At 36.5% G+C, this 16,681-nt stretch overlaps 1 protein-coding gene across 1 annotated transcript; it reads left to right on the forward strand.

The window, feature by feature from the left end:
• The first annotated feature begins 12,530 nt into the window (after nt 1–12,530).
• On the forward strand, nt 12,531–14,586 carry LOC114539298 (putative nuclease HARBI1). Its single transcript, XM_028559924.1, has 3 exons — nt 12,531–12,962; nt 13,146–13,392; nt 13,967–14,586. Exons 1-3 carry the CDS (start codon nt 12,531–12,533, stop codon nt 14,584–14,586), a joined length of 1,299 nt encoding a protein of 432 aa, XP_028415725.1.
• The last annotated feature ends 2,095 nt before the right edge of the window (nt 14,587–16,681 follow it).

The following is a 16,681-nucleotide window of genomic DNA, read 5'->3' on the forward strand; positions in this document are numbered from 1 at the left end:
AGAATCTGAGTGTTTATCATGCATTTATGATATCAAGAAGTGGTTGGATGGTCACAGTGAGGACTTACACAATAATGTCAAACCACACTGCTTTAAATTTGTGAGAAATGAAAAAAACAAAGCCGTAATGTATTACAGAAAGTAGCACTGAAATGGCAACTCCTATAGTATGAGCATGCTGATCAATGGAACCCTAATCTTATGCAGTTTCGCGTAGCAAATATACAAATTATTCTATATTTTACATTTTCCTAGATATATACTGGCTCATATCAAGCTCCAGCTTCCCGGGGCATAAATATGGATGATAATTACTTGGCTGCTTTGAAACCTGATGTGTTTGTGGCAGTAAATATATCCAACTACAAAAAAAGGCTAGTCATTGGGAAAGTAACGGAGGTTGGAAATGATGAATTTTGTTTACAATACTGGAAGGGAAGTTATAGCACTGCTTGGGAACCCCACATTGTGAATAGTAAAGATGAGCCAACACCATGGGTGGATACCATTCCCAAAGCGGCTATTATAATATGTGCGTTCGAACTTGATGACAAAAATCATTTGCTGGAAAACACCAGAAAATTTATTAAAAAATGGTACAGAGATCACAAAAAAAAGCCTAACCATTAGAGGGAAAAGGAACTATACTGCGCCCCAATATTTTTTATATGAGAACCTTATGAAGTACCAAAATGTATTTGTGAAACATTTGTATATTTAACCATTCTCAATACCAAATTTACACTAAAACAATTAGTCGCCACAGCTCATATCTACTTGCCTTCTGCTCAGGATATGGGCTTGTAAACACCTTGCCTTCAGGCTTCAACAACTAATAGACCTATATGGATTTAATACGATGTCAAATATTTCTGTATGAACACTAAGAGCAGCATTCCCTGAGAGAATTGCAATATGTGTTATTATAATTCTTGCAGGAAATTCTGGTATTTATGAAGCATTTGATGTCCTAATGCATACGGAGTATTGTTACTGTGTATCAATGAGCATTAGAAATTGCCATGACTCGATTTATAACCTAAACAAAATATAGTGTTGCAACACTTGCGTATACAGTATTTACTCGGTTTATTTATTGTCATCAACACGCTTTTTTGGGCTGCCCTATGATCTTATAAATCAATAAATGTTATTTTATATGCAGAAGACTCGTGCTCACTTACCGGTATTTGATGCATATGGCTCTACTGATTCACCTATCAGATCTTGATAATTTCAGTATAGGACAACCTTCTAAGCTTCGAGTTGGCGAAACCAAAGAAACATTCAGTAATATTTAAAAAAAAACCTTTATTTGTAAAACTTTGTTTGCCTTCTTCGCCATACATGTTTTTAAAATACACAAAACACGATTCAAACACATATTTATTTTGTAGCCTGGATCTCTGAATATACTAGAAATACATGCATGCAGCAACCCCTCGCTATTTCAAACCAAGTACACAATTTCCTGAGTTAACCTGACCTAAACTTATATTATGAAATGACACAAAACTCAAATCAGTCCTATTATATTTTACCGAGTATATTATAGCTAATGTTTCCATCATTCGATACAAAAATAATCATAAAGCTAGTGTAAACATTGCCCGTTCAATTTTGCTGCATTATACCATGCCAGCAATTAAGTAACGATTTAAAATCGAAGTTTCAAACGATTAAAACAGTACAAAATCTTCACAGACAAAGAAAAAACTTCAAATGTTATTTTATTCTAAAATTGCAGTCGACACCGGCGGCTAAAAGTTTTATACTTTGTAAATATAGTGTGTATTTTTGATACCAAAATTCAAATTACACTTTCAAAAACACTTTTTGAAGTTAAAGCAAAGGTGTAATAGCCTTTCACAGGTTTTTGCGTTTGCATAAAAAGCTGAAAATTTTACAAATAAACGCCATACAAAGCTGAAAAGTATACAATACTTACGAAACAAATACAAACAAAGTAAACACGTACCCTTTGTCTTTGAAAACATTTATAAGTTTGCAGATTATGAATTATTCCTCTTACACGGCTTTGTCTTGACCGTATCCACGTTCATCTTTGCTAACTGTCATGCCTCATATATCTTGTTTCTTCTCGTCTTACTTTCTTTGCACAAAGTTTATGAAACGCTTTTACAAATTACAAAAATGTTTACCAAATGCGAAATGACAGTTAATTTAAATTGCTGACGTTCTCATTGAAATACAAACTTTCTGTCTTAGCCAATCAGAACGTTCGTTGATTACCAGACGTTACTCGCGCATGCGCATAACTTACAAAACCACCCAACGTCGACCGTCCATGACAAAGAATTTGGACAACTTTGGATTCGGCTATGTTCTACCGGGTTCCGGGTGTAACTCCTAATCTCCGAGCGGAATTAGTACCCTCGCAGGCGCTCCGCGCCCGCTCGGGGATTAGATCTGATCTAAATATATTAGATCTGATGAACTGATGTGGATATATTTAGTTGCAATTTTTACTATAAATTTGTTTCAATCCGACCCTGTCTGTTGTGTGTTTATCATGTAATATCAGTGTGTTGTAGTTTAGGTAAGCAGGGATTTTATTCTTTATGTGCGTGGACTGTGGAGCAAAAGAGCCAGTTGGGTACTGAATGCATGTGATGTAAGTTTTAATACATTGTGCACTACTGAATTTGTCAAATATTATACAATAAATGTATAACAATTTACTATAGCACTGCTTTGTGGAAACACACTTCTGCAAATTGTTGAGGTTTTTAGGTAGTCTTTTTTTTAATAATTATTCCAATATAAAATAGTTGTTTAAGATTTGTTGACTCTCTTATTACTAATCAATTTCCTATTACTATATGATTCCATTTGGAACAAGATGTAAATGCCTGAAATTTAGGGTTCCTTTTTGTATTAATCATGTTGCCTTTTTGTTATAATTATTTACTTTGTTGCAAACAAATATGTGTCCAAAATTCGGAGTCCACTTTGGCAACCATTCTGCCCTTTTCATACAATTGCCTTATTTTAAACAAAATGGGTGTCTGAAATTCGGAGTCCATTTTTGTCATCATTTTGCCATTTTTTCATAATTATTTACTTTAATGGAAACAAAATGGGTGTCCGAAATTCGGAGTCCATTTTGATACTCATTCTGCCATTTTGTTATAAATGTCCCATTGCATTAGCAAATTGGGTGTCTGAAATTCGGAGTCCATTTTTGTCATCATTTTTCCATTTTTTCATAATTATTTACTTTATTGCAAACAAAATGGGTGTCCGAAATTCGGAGTCCATTTTGATAATCATTCTGCCATTTTGTTATAAATGTCCCATTGCATTAGCAAATTGGGTGTCTGAAATTCGGAGTCCATTTTTGTCATCATTTTGCCATTTTTTCATAATTATTTACTTTAATGGAAACAAAATGGGTGTCCGAAATTCGGAGTCCATTTTGATACTCATTCTGCCATTTTGTTATAAATGTCCCATTGCATTAGCAAATTGGGTGTCTGAAATTCGGAGTCCATTTTTGTCATCATTTTTCCATTTTTTCATAATTATTTACTTTATTGCAAACAAAATGGGTGTCCGAAATTCGGAGTCCATTTTGATAATCATTCTGCCATTTTGTTTATAAATGTCCCATTGCATTAGCAAATTGGGTGTCTGAAATTCGGAGTCCATTTTTGTGATCATTTTGCCATTTTTTCATAATTATTAACTTTATTGCAAACAAAATGGGTGTCCGAAATTCGGAGTCCATTTTGATAATCATTCTGCCATTTTGTTATAAATGTCCATTGCATTAGCAAATTGGGTGTCTGAAATTCGGAGTCCATTTTTGGCATCATTTTGCCATGATAATTTACTTTATTGGGAACAAAATGGGTGTCCGAAATTAGGAGTCCAATTTTGTAATCATTTTGCCAATTTTTTTATAATTGCGCCTGTGCAAGTATGTGTATGCAAGTAAAGGGTGTCTGAAATTCAGTTTTTTTGTAACAATTTAACCATTTTATTTTTTCTGTTCTTTTAAACATAGTCCTCCATTTTGAAGAAAATATAAGTTTAGAAAAAAAATTAATCTTTTCTCTAAATTTTCATATACTCATTGATTTAAAGTTGGAAATATATACAGTTTGCAAAAATCTACTAAACTACTATTAAATTAAACGGTGAATTTTCCATTCTGCAAAATTGCAAGAAAATATTTTTTCAAATTTACCTCAAAAACCGCTTTTTCTTCTGAAATTAAAGGAAAATTATATCTATTTTATATTATGGGTTAAACTGTGCAGAAAAATTAGTCAAATTCTGCAAAATCAAGGATTTTTTTTATGGATTTGGTTGTTTGGAATTGTTGAAAATAGTTTGGAACGCGTTTGTAACTACGCTCTTAGGCTATGGAACAAACGTGAAGCCCACAGAAAAGCAAAGGGAGGAAAGCTACACAAGAAATGCAATGTTCGTTACTTAGGAAAAGCTGGTTTAGAGGAAAAGTTGTGTAAGCAGAGAAAAGAAATACGGAGTGATAATGTAAGAGAGAAGAGAGCGTTGGACGAAATGATAGAGTTTTCGGAAAGCGATTGTATGGATCTGAGGAAAATTATGGAACACGTTGAGAGCAAAGACGTCCCTTCCGATATGTCACTTCTGTGGGAAATGCAGACTAAACAACTGGCATCGAAATCGCCTAATAGCTATCGATGGCACCCAAGGTATGGACATCCACTAATACAATTGACATCAAATTTGGGAAAATCGATCTATATAGACAGGAACATTTGTTATTTTATCTTTTTAGAATCGTACGATTTGCATTAGATGTTTATTGCAAGAGCCCTAAAGCACTTGATGCAATGCGAGAAGTTGTGATACTTCCAAGTAATCGCCTTTTAAGGTTAGTTATCAACAATTAAATAAAATTATTAATTGTACGTAGAAACCATGACAATCACACACTAAAAAAAGGTGTGTTAAATCCTGATAATTCATTTTTCTACATGAAATATGAAGGACTGTTACGTCAGTCTTGTATAATTTTTGATTGAATATTTTGATTAACTTGGGTCTCATTCAATTTAGGTATTACAAAAATTCAGTTAGTCAGCAGCCTGGATGGAATTCAGAAACGATTGAATGGTGCCAAAAAGAAGCCGAGAGAAAAAGCCTCAAACCTTCTGATTATTGGGGAGGTCTGGTTGTTGACGAGATGAAGATCCAGGTATGAACAGATTAAATCACGTACGTGTATATTTCATGTAGCTACAAATTGTCAAATTTACATCTATATTTTCCCAGGAAGATTTGCAAATGACTTTGCAAAACGGAAAGCATCACCTTGTAGGAATGGTTTCTCTTGGAAATTTCTACCAAGATATGAAATGCATTGAAACAGGTTGATCTCAATAATTACAATAAGAATAATTTAAAATTTGTACAGTGTATAAAGTTGTTGTTTAATGTTTATAATTATAATACATTTAATATAGGTACGTCGGACGTACAAGTGGCAACTCATCTGCTTCAATTTGTATTTTTGAGTGATTCTGGATTCCGTTTTCCCTTGGCGCATTTCCCTACCTCACAATGCCCACCTTCTGCCTTATATCTTAAGTTTTGGGAAGGAGTTTTAGAAATGAAACGAGCAGGTTTTAGGTAAGACAATGTACATCATGCTTACTGTGCGTGAGCACAGAATAACGCAGAAGGATATCTGCTCATTAAAAAAGCGTAAGTGCGATTCGTGACGATTCGTCACGCAGCAACTGCCTAAATAGAAGCAATCTCCCCCTTGAAGATATTTAAAATGCAAATATGTTCAGGGGGGGCGAATACTTCCGTTTAGTGCACTTGCTGCGTGACGAATCATGACGAATCGCGCTTACGATTTTGTAATGAGCAGATATCCCTCTGTGCGATATTCTGCGGCCTGAGTCTGTACTTGCAATAATGTAAAGCCGGATTTACAATGTCCATGATACGAGAAATAATAATTATGCCCTCTTTTCCCTCCATTAAGCATTTACTACTGCATTTGTGATGGTGGCGATGCCAACAGGCAGTTCATCAAGATACACTTTCCCTCCTGCATCCCAATTGAGTTACATTTCATTGGCTACAACATGTGGACGGAGGATCCTATGGTATTTGAAATGGACTGTAAGGTAATTATATAGTGCAGTGATGTAAAATATCTTACCTGGAATTAGTTAAATAGTCAAAATAGAACAGAAGCTTTAAGATTTGACAAAAATTTGAAGATCCTGTCCGTCAAATCAAAGCTAACTCATATCCATACCTAGTTTAAAATTTGTGTTCTGCGCATATAAAAACACGCACGACCACAATTCCTTGCGCTTAATAAAATTTAGTTCAGAAGCCCTTCTCTGCACAAATTGGACTGCTGCTACGCTCGCTCACTTCAGGCTCGCTCGCCCCGCAGCAAAACCAGTTTCACTGCATGTTTCAATACTTTCATGGAATTAATACATATTCAAATCAACAAACTTAATTATTGTTTTCGATGCAGCACAACTTTAAGAAAATCCGCAACAATATAGAGAAAAGCTCGCCCTCCGGAACAGCGCGATGCCTTACTAAAGAAGGAAGAAATATATTCTGGTCTCATTGGAAAGAGGCTTATTCGTGGGATCAGAGGTTCAACTCCTGCCATTGCCATGAACGGTTGAAAGAGGATCATTTTCAATTGACACCAAGTTCTAGGATGAAAAACAACCTAGCAGAAGATGTGCTGGACAAAAGGATGTTGAATCTAATGAAAGTATGTTTTCAGTATACTTATCTCCGAAATATTGCAGACAATTACAGATATTCCGACTATAATGAGGGTTTCTATCATAGTATAGCTACTAGCACAGCTGTTATTTTCTACGTCAACGTTTAGAACGTACAGTAGGAGGCAAAAGTTTGAGTCCAGTGACTGTATTTCTTTGTTTCAGCAGCATATATTAATATTCTACAGAAAACCTTACCGATAAGTGAACTAGAAAAAAGTAAACAAGTAAACAGAAAAATACATGCTGTACAACAACTATGAGATGTTATGATATTCATTTTTACGTATTTTAATGTGCAAACATGCATTTACATGTCATTGCTTAGTTCCCTCTTTTTTCCTCTTGAAATGACCTTTATTCTTGCTCGCATAGATTCCATAGGTTTTTTAATGTCACACGTTCAATACCTTGCCAGCATTCGTTGACCACTTGCCTCAAGTCAGCCTGGCTGGCGGGTCTGTGCCTCGCCCTCTTCCGGTTAAAACGGTTCTACAAGTGCTCCATAGGTTTTAGATCTGGAATATGAGGTGGAAAGCCATGACAACGAGATCACCAGAATGAGTTTGCTTCTAAACGATTTCTGGCACATAGAAGATGTGCATGTGCTTAGGGTGATTATCATGTAGTTAGACGTGCGATCATCTTTGTACCAGATGAAATTCCATGTCCTTGAAGAATTGGATGATACTTTTCTTTAATTAGGATCCTATTATATCTTTCAATATTGCCAAACCGAGCATGACCAAAGCAGCTAAAAGTTTGCTTGAGTAGGATTTAGTTTCTTCGAACCTCTCCAAGGTTAGTTGCATACCACCTTTTTAAATTCTCACTTCTTCTGCGATCTTACGAGGAAAGAATCCTTCAATACTTAATGGAACTATTTGTCCTTGTGCACCATCACTTTGCCCTTTTTCCTACCCATCTTGGGCAGTGTAAAGGAATGAGAACTTTATTTTGTTATAATTTAGATCATTAGGACCAAAACAGTGTGCAATTAATATAGTTTACAGTACTGAAACACTAGCACGCATGTCTTAACTCCAATACGCTGCCAGGATTTAATACTGGAATTCTACAACGACTGGACTCAAACTTTTGCCTCCTACTGTATATATATATAATTATATTGCCAGATAATGATAAACGCGTCTAATCATCATGACTTCATCGTAAATTTTAAATACTATTTCATTTTACTTTAGGCTTATAGGAAACATCTTCTGATCACAAATGACGAGAACAAAGATAGGCTGGACGAATCCATTGAGCTACTGAAGCATACCAGCATTATGATCGAATTGTTCTCCGACAAGCATGTCATATACAACGTGAATGACATCCGCCTCCAGCATTTGAACGATGCGTTCGACTATTTTAATGATTGGAGCGATCAATCCAAGCAGGCAAAGAATATCTTTTTCTCTGAAAAACTATGGTTTGATCTACAATCAATGGTTCTTGGATTTCGCTCCATAGTCGAAGTGAAGTTATCTCGCTTTCCAGGATCTGTGATAAAACCTGCAATCATGAATCAAGATCTGGTTGAGAATCATTTTTCGCAGCTACGAGCTGCGAATGGTCAAAATGAAAATCCAACTTACCTCCTCACACAGGCGACACAGAATTCAATTATCTTTGGCCAAACTACTGTGAGTAGAAAGGAAAATACGGGCACAAGCAAAAATGCATCGTTTTCTGAATTGCCCAAAGAACACATATTTGGTAAAAGAAGCAAGTGTCATCACGAACACCTGTAACAATTTTAATATATATATATATATATATATATATATATATATATATATATATATATATATATATATATATATATATATATATATATATCGTTGCATCGTCTTGCTAAACCTGGTTAATACCAATCACACACCACAAGGAAGGCATAGATGAGGTCTATATTGTCTAAATTATTCAGTTAGTATAAATATAGTCACACACGGCAAATTCTTAATCGTGGAATGCGATTAGGTTCATTGGACTCATGATCAAACTGTTCTTGAACAACCGTGTAACGGGTCAAGACTTGGTGACTCAGCATATTTTCTGAATGAGATATTGTCAAAGCTAATTCTGACGCAAGTTTTTCTTTATTCCAACGAGCAAGATAACGAACATTGTACGCACTACACAAACGTTGCAACTCTCCCTTGGTGTACAAGCGAACCAGGCCTTTGTGCTTTAACTCGTTTACCAACGCCAAAAGCCGTGCATGGGAAATTCGCTTCCCGAGGCTTCTATCTTGCTCTACATGCACGAGCTGCACTTTCATCTTCCTCTCGTTGGCCATTTCCTTTCTTTGTAGGACTGCCTTGCGATGTGCCAAGGATTTCTTTAAATGGTAATCCCGTCGGAAATCACGTAAGAATTGGCCAGCACCCATTTTCATGTATCTTTCGATATTTCCAAATAGCTCAGTCACCAAACCTTAAAAAGGGAACGTACATGTCATAGATACATAATATAATATCACTATAATATCTTACGTGAAAAAAAAATTCAATTGAAAATTCGTAGAGCAAAAGATTATCACCTTAGATTCATCTTCATCCAAATAGAACAAATTGGAAAATTGATTCTGTAACGTTTGTTTGTCGAGAGACCTCAATAGAATTATCAACCATGTTCGCTTGATGGGTTGTCAGCTTTCCGAGGTTAATATTATCAACCGTTTGTTGTTCCACGGAGAGGAAAAAATCATATGCACTTTCACTGATGTGTAATAATCCCCTCTCTCGAAATTGGCTGGACTCGGTGACATTTAGGGTTTCTGGATTTGTTGCGATATTACTAACACTCGAGAATTGCATAATTAAATTGTTTTCCAGAAGGGAAATCTTTTTCATTTCTTTACTAACTTTATCACAAACTGCTCTGGTATCCATTGCTTGCTTGCCTGCACGTAGCGCCGACTCTTTTCGAGAGATTTTCTTACCGCCCATCCGCCGATATATCTGATTTTCCCTTTTCCTTCTGCTTCCATTTCATCCACTCTAAAACAAACCGCGTCCTGCTCTTCTTGCTTTCGAACACGCTTCCCTACTTCCGCCGTAAACAATCCGTATAGATGAAATAGTAACTGGGCGACAAGACTTTTCTTACCTGCGTCAACATCCGACCATTTCTCAGCATTAAATGCACTGATTACGTCACCTCGGTACTCGTTGGTCATGAAAAGTTCGTGAAGCTTGCCTGTGGCGAACGTAAAGTTCTTGCTGGTCATGTGCATGTCCTTCAAATTATCTGTAAGGTAATCGTTGAATATTGTAGCAATTCTGCACCAAAGAACACATGCGATTAGGTTGAATGTTTCCAGGTTTTCGAGTGCATACTGCACGGCTGAATTGATGGATTCGGAAAATGGATCACTGCCTTTTTTGCTCATCTCAATGAACGCTTTTACGCTAAACTCAAGTGGAGGGTGAAAGAGTTCGTGGGTAAAGTCGGATAAACATAACAGGACATCTTCAAGATTAAGGGAAACACCTTCAGCTGACTCAAAGAATTGCCTAGCGACTGCTTCGAACTGCAAATTGTCGTTTGATGCACTGCTGCAAACACCATCTTCGCTATCGACGTAACTCTCGTCATCTTCATCTGCAGCAAAAGAGCATAGCCCGTTCACTTCTTTCTTTCGACAACAGCGAAATGTTGGTACTGGCTCTCCGGATGAGTTTGTTACTAACTCGGTCAAGGATTGTGGAGGTGGCATCAAAAAATGCTTGCGGAATCCCACGACTCTGACGTCATCTTCGTCAACTGCGTGCGGCTGCATAGAACTTTTCCTGCTGCGTCATACTTATACCAAACTCTACGTTGTATATCGACCAACCCCACGTTTGGAAATTTTATCAACAGCTCTTCTCCATCAAGGTCAATACCAACAAACTCGCCACGGGTTCCATTTCGTAACCGTTGACTAATGTTGTACAGGAGCATGACTTGACAACTTGGTTTCAGAAATAGAACTTCATTGATGCTTTTGTCAAGGGATTTCGCATTACTGGTATCTAGGCTTTGGAAGGTTAATTTTGAGCCAGGAAGAGCAGCCAAAATTGTAGCATTATGCACTTCGACAGGAAGCCTTTTGAAATAAATATGAATTGGAGTGTCGTCACCGGACGGAAATTCTCTGGATAGGTTGCAATAGTACCTTTCCGTTTCGTCGTCCTACATGCCACTTCGTATCATATCCAACGCTTCTTTAAACTTCATTTCAAATTGATCTTGTCTTAAAACTTTCTTCAGCTCGAATCCGTGCGAGAAAACTTCTCCAAATAGCTCTGACTCGTAAACTGGCTCTCCGTTGTCCCATGAACTCCTAATTGGTTTGAGTTGCCAAAAATCCCCTGCCAATATGATTTGAAGGCCTCCAAAAGGAAAGGTTCCTTGACGTCTCCTGATGCAGTAGATTGATTATATTCAATATGCGTCGACTTGACATGGAGATTTCGTCCCAAATTAAAACGTCCACGTTTTTTATCTGTTCCACGATGTTTCTCTGCTCAAGACAACGCGTCAGCAACACACTTTGTGGCAGTTCCGCCGTTTGTAGGTGAGTGAACAGTTTTTGCCAACCCGTTGTACCCTTCACATGCAATTCCACTTGAACAAACGATTTGGCATTTCTTTCCTTTCTTTTCCAGTTCATACTTTATTTCCTGTACGACCGTACTTTTTCCAACACCAGCTCTCCCAAATATGCAAATATTGTGTCCAGTGGTTGCGAAATTTACGATAGACAATTGTTCTGTTGTTAACTTTGTGTATGCCATGTTACATCAATTACCTTAAACGAATAATATCATGATATATAACACTGCAGTCAAAATTCTCATTGACAATCTCTCGTTATCTACGGTGCTATATTAATTTACTTCTAGCTATAATATACAATATATATGTATACAATGTGTGCATTGAGCAAAATGTCTTTATCATAAAAATATTTCTTTTTCTAATTGCTGAAAGGCTATCTCTTTGTGGATGATTCTATTTATGTCTGACGATTTTAGAACAATGCTTGCACTCGTGCATGCGCAGTCCAAAATTCCATAGCGAGGCGCGAGCATGCTGTTTTTTATAGGTTTCCGTTGGAAGTGCATTTCAACTGATTTTTTCTTGTAAATTGAAGGTTTTTTCAAGTTATTACATGGATGACCGATTCCGTTTATCATCAGAAGGTAAGAATATTCAACAGGAGTTGTTTCAGTCTTTTTTAGGCATAGCATAAAGTTTATTTTTCATGTTTCTAAAATTTACTTCATGGTCAAAAAGTATTCCAGTTCGAACGATGCAAATATCACGATGCATTTGATGCAAGTTTATAATTATACAGTATGTATATACTCAACAATTTGATTTTTTTGGGGTTTTGATTGTTTTAACGTTGCTATTTCAAAGTCAGTAAGGTTCTTCATGTAAATTTCGACAAAGTGGGATAATATTTTAGCTGTCTTGTTTTTTTTTAGTGAAAAACATGCATGATGGCGTTGACCCCAGGGTCAACGATGAAGAACAAGTTTTAGATTATGTGCACACGGTAACGTTTTCGAGCGTTTTCATCTGTAACGCGTTTCAATAAGTGTCGTTTTTAAGGCGCGTACACACAAAAATGGGTGAAAACAGGGCGAAAACGAAATCTAATCCCGGATACGTCTTCAATGCTGGAAACGTTTTCAGACAAGCGTTTTCACTATGAAAAACGCTGAAACGCTAAAATTCAAAATGGCGCCCAATGCAAGAGTGGCGATATTTACACTGTTGACTAGTAGCTTAGTTCTTCAGTTAATATCCTTGGTTGTAACTACGATATTGATAACAAGAAATAAAACTAAATTGGCTGCTATTCAGGAGTTCAATAATTCGAAAAGACGCCTAAAAAGACGCTTAAAAAGGCTTCGACGACCCCCAAGAAGGTCAAGAATTTGGCGCCGACCAGGCAGGACGTCTATCTGGTGGACTAATATTTGGGAGAACAAAGCAAGCATTCAGGAGTGGAAAGAAAATTTTAGAATGACTAAAAGGAATTTTATGCAGCTTTGGGAAAAGCTGAGGGCACAATTAACTGGAGAAGATACTGTGATGAGAAAAGCAATCCCCGTAGAAACGAAAGTTGCAGCTACACTGTATTTAGCAGACGAGTCAAGATATAGAAAGGTACCATGATGATATAGGAATGTACCAAAGGTACATTCAAAATGCTATACTCTTGAAGATCAATTTCCAAGGCAAAATTTTCTAACCCTTGGAGATAAACATATTAAATGCAATAGCCCATTGTGATTACTGATTACAACACATTTTCACTTTATCTTTAATTTAATCTCACTTCGTTTTCAGGTTGCAAATGCCTTTGGCATTGGAAAAACCACCTTATCAAAAATTCTTCGATCAGTTTGCATTGCCATAGTTAAGCATCTAGGAAAAGAGTACATAAAGATTCCAACTGATGTGGCAAGCATACACAAGTTGGCCAGCCAATTTTATGATAAGCATGGTTTTCCACAATGTATAGGAGCTGTAGATGGAACACACATACGGATAAAGCAACCAAGAGGAAAGTCATCTGAATATATTAATCGGAAAGGTACACCTGTGCAACATTGTAACCAGTCTTCTACTTCAGAGTATCCTGTTTTATTTCTCTGTTTAATATAGGTACCCCCCTGCTCTATTGGGGATCATTTTAAAGCCCTCTTAGGAGAATAATAATTTGAATCCCTTTGGATGCATTTTTTGAAACATTGTCCTATAGGATATCATAAGTACCTCTTTAATATATTTTTCCCCTTGAATAATCACAAAAACATCAAATTTTTGTAATTATGGGGGAAAATCACAGTCTACCCCTGGGAAAAATAAGGATGAAATATCCCTCATTCTTATTGGATATCCAAACCCCTGAATGGAGGGGTGTCCCTATATATCAAATGGCACTGAAAATTTTAGGAAAAGGTGTCATATTGAATGTTAAATTCATTCAGTCGCAAATCAATTAAGGAACAAGCCTCAACCTTTATGACAAATATATTGTTTGGGTTAAAAATAGACTGAATCTAGACTGAATATAGATAGAATATGGTAAACCAAGCACTACCTTGATTTGTTAATGTGTAGGATATTAATTCAAGTAATAATTTTCCATGAACATTTCTTTCAAGGTACTTACAGTCTAAATGTTCAAGGAACATGTGATTTCAAGTACTGCTTTCTTGACGTTGTTGTCAAATGGCCAGGGAGTGTCCATGATGCTCAAGTGTTTGTCAATTCGTCAGTGTGTAAAATGCCTAAAGATGGAACCATTCCAACTTGCCCTAAAGTGATTGTTCAAAATTTACCTCCTGTTCCAATTTGCATTTTGGGTGATCCAGCCTACCCACTCAATACTTACCTGATGAAGGAATATGAAGCAGGGGGCATAACAGAGGCTGAACAATTTTATGGGTTCAGACTGTCATCGGCAATGGTGATAGAGTGTGCAAATGGAAGATTGAAGGCCAGGTGGGGCTGTTTAAAAGGTGTACTAGATGTTGATTTGGAATTGCTTCCATATCTCATTTATGCATGTTTTATCCTCCATAATTACTGCGAAGTACATCATGACGGGGTAGATCAGGCTGCAATTGATGCAGCACTACGTTATGATAGAGAATTCACTCAGCCCAGAATTCAGAGCATTGAACAATTTAATGAACAACCTATGAACTGGCGGCAGCAAATAGAACCTTGCCCAAATAATGCAAAGGACATTCGTGAAATATTCAAAATGTATTTTGAATGAACTAGTGATTGCCTTAAACATATAGGGTTCACTTTATGTGGTTAACCTACCCTCCAAGCATCACCCAGAATCTTTAAACTTGTTGCAAACTTGAAAAAATGTTTATTTGTTAATTAATAACAGTTGTACAAAATGGTAAACAAATAATATAATTTTAATGATAAATAATTACTTGTAAATATAACTCAACCAATATTGAAAATGATATTTAAATATTTATACAACAAAAATGTAATTATTTATATTACAATATAATATATACTATGTTCAAAACATGAAATGTTCCCATTCATATTAAGGTGAACACTACAACTGGTAACTTAAAACAGCATAACAATTCTAAATTGCTTGTGACCATCACACTTGTATTATTATCACCAATATTCTTCAACATTTGAACTACCTGATTTTTTTTCACCAATTGCAGTAGCAATATTCTTAAAACCTTCTGACATAGATTGACCAATGATGGTAATTGACTCTGACAGTGCTTTTAGTGCATTTGCCTGTTGGCTGTCACTTTCAGCTATCTTGTTCACCATGAGTTCCTGCAACACAAGTTCTTTTTGTGCAATGTTTATCATCTGCTGATCAGTGGAAATTTTCTTATTCAACTTTTGTTTTCGTAAATCAGAAATAAGATGACGGCGTTTCGGAGGGAGAGGGTCATCAAATGGAATGGTTGCACCTGCATCCTCTTCCAAATCCTCTTCTACATTCTCCTTGTCTTTGGCAGACGTAACAGCATGAACACCACTATGATCAGTTTCAATGGCTCCAGGTATTTCAGTAGCGGCTGCATTTCCACCAAATACATTCTGACATTCCTCATAAAATCTGTACACCTGCCTTCCACCACCACTTCTTTTACCAGCTCTTACAGCAGCAACAAACTTGTTTCTGAGTTGTTTGATTTTGCGAGCCAGTCGAGTAGGGTTGTTTTGAAACTCAGTATGTTTATGTGGATAATCGTCATTAGGTATGCCGTTTACAACCGCTAGCTTATCCACAAACATTTCATTTAAGTCGGTATACTTGCTTTTACAACTGTCCCAATATATCCCATCGTTTGTTTTTTGAGTTTTGTATTCCTGTACGATGGAAAGAAGCAATTCTACTTCGGCGTCAGTCCATATGAAATTCTCTGTGGAGCTTCGTTTACGTTTATTAGTATCAACTGTTTCGGCCATTGCAGTTTTTGGAGCAACTTCAACTATTTCGCTTGTTTCTAACGACTGTTGTTACATTTCAGTCAATGATTTCAGTACACAAGTTTTAGTTGTCTGTGAAAGAACGGACTAATGTAGGAAAAGGTAGAAAATATTTCGCGCTAAAACTGCATCCTGGCCATTACCGCGCATCATATCTGGCAACAGAGCACTGGTAACTAGTTCTTGGGAACGTTTGTGAACCATCCTGTGAACAAGACGCCAAAACGACACATTTGAAAACGCTAGTACAAAAACGCTCGAAAACGTTACCGTGTGCACATAGTCTTAATATACTATTCAGGTGCATGAAAATGTTTTCTTGTTTTTCCCATACGAGTCAACATTCAACTGATCTTTTTCAAGGTAGCTTCCACGATTCAGTTGCAAAGAAGACGCTTAATTTGGCTGGCTGTACGCGTGTATACGTATTAAAAGTGGAAAAAACTTATTTCATTATGGAAAATTGGACGAACATTCATATACCATTATATTTCATGGTTTTGATCTCTTATACATTGGACCTCTGGTAGCTATATCGGATCTTTCCTGTTTGTCTTCTTATACAAAGAAATGGAAAAGCGAACAGGGACTTTGTTATCATCGCAAGTTCATAAAAGCTAGGTTAGCTATAAAAAGTATATTTTCTTATGAATTGTATTCATTTCGCGGGGGGGGGGGGATTATTATCAACGACTATAAATAATCACTTACCTTTGAATGTTTTATATCTTAAACGGCAAATCATGAGGAATATTTTCACGTTTTTGTCATCAAAAATGACCATAGAACAGCCGCGAGGCATTTGTCCTTGCCTCGCCTTGCTCATCCAGCTTATAGCTACTGCTTTTATTAATAGGTCAATTATTGTGAGTTCCGATTAAATT

This window comes from Dendronephthya gigantea, unplaced genomic scaffold (assembly GCF_004324835.1).
Source record: "Dendronephthya gigantea isolate DGI-Jeju-01 unplaced genomic scaffold, DenGig_1.0 000198F, whole genome shotgun sequence".
Lineage (NCBI taxonomy): Eukaryota > Metazoa > Cnidaria > Anthozoa > Malacalcyonacea > Nephtheidae > Dendronephthya > Dendronephthya gigantea.

Coding starts and splice junctions, on each gene's coding strand:
- LOC114539298 (XM_028559924.1), top strand. CDS start 12,531: ATGGCGCCCAATGCAAGAGTGGCGATATTTACACTGTTGACTAGTAGC. Junction 12,963..13,145: donor ACGAGTCAAGATATAGAAAG/GTACCATGATGA, acceptor CTTCGTTTTCAG/GTTGCAAATGCCTTTGGCAT. Junction 13,393..13,966: donor TGAATATATTAATCGGAAAG/GTACACCTGTGC, acceptor ATTTCTTTCAAG/GTACTTACAGTCTAAATGTT.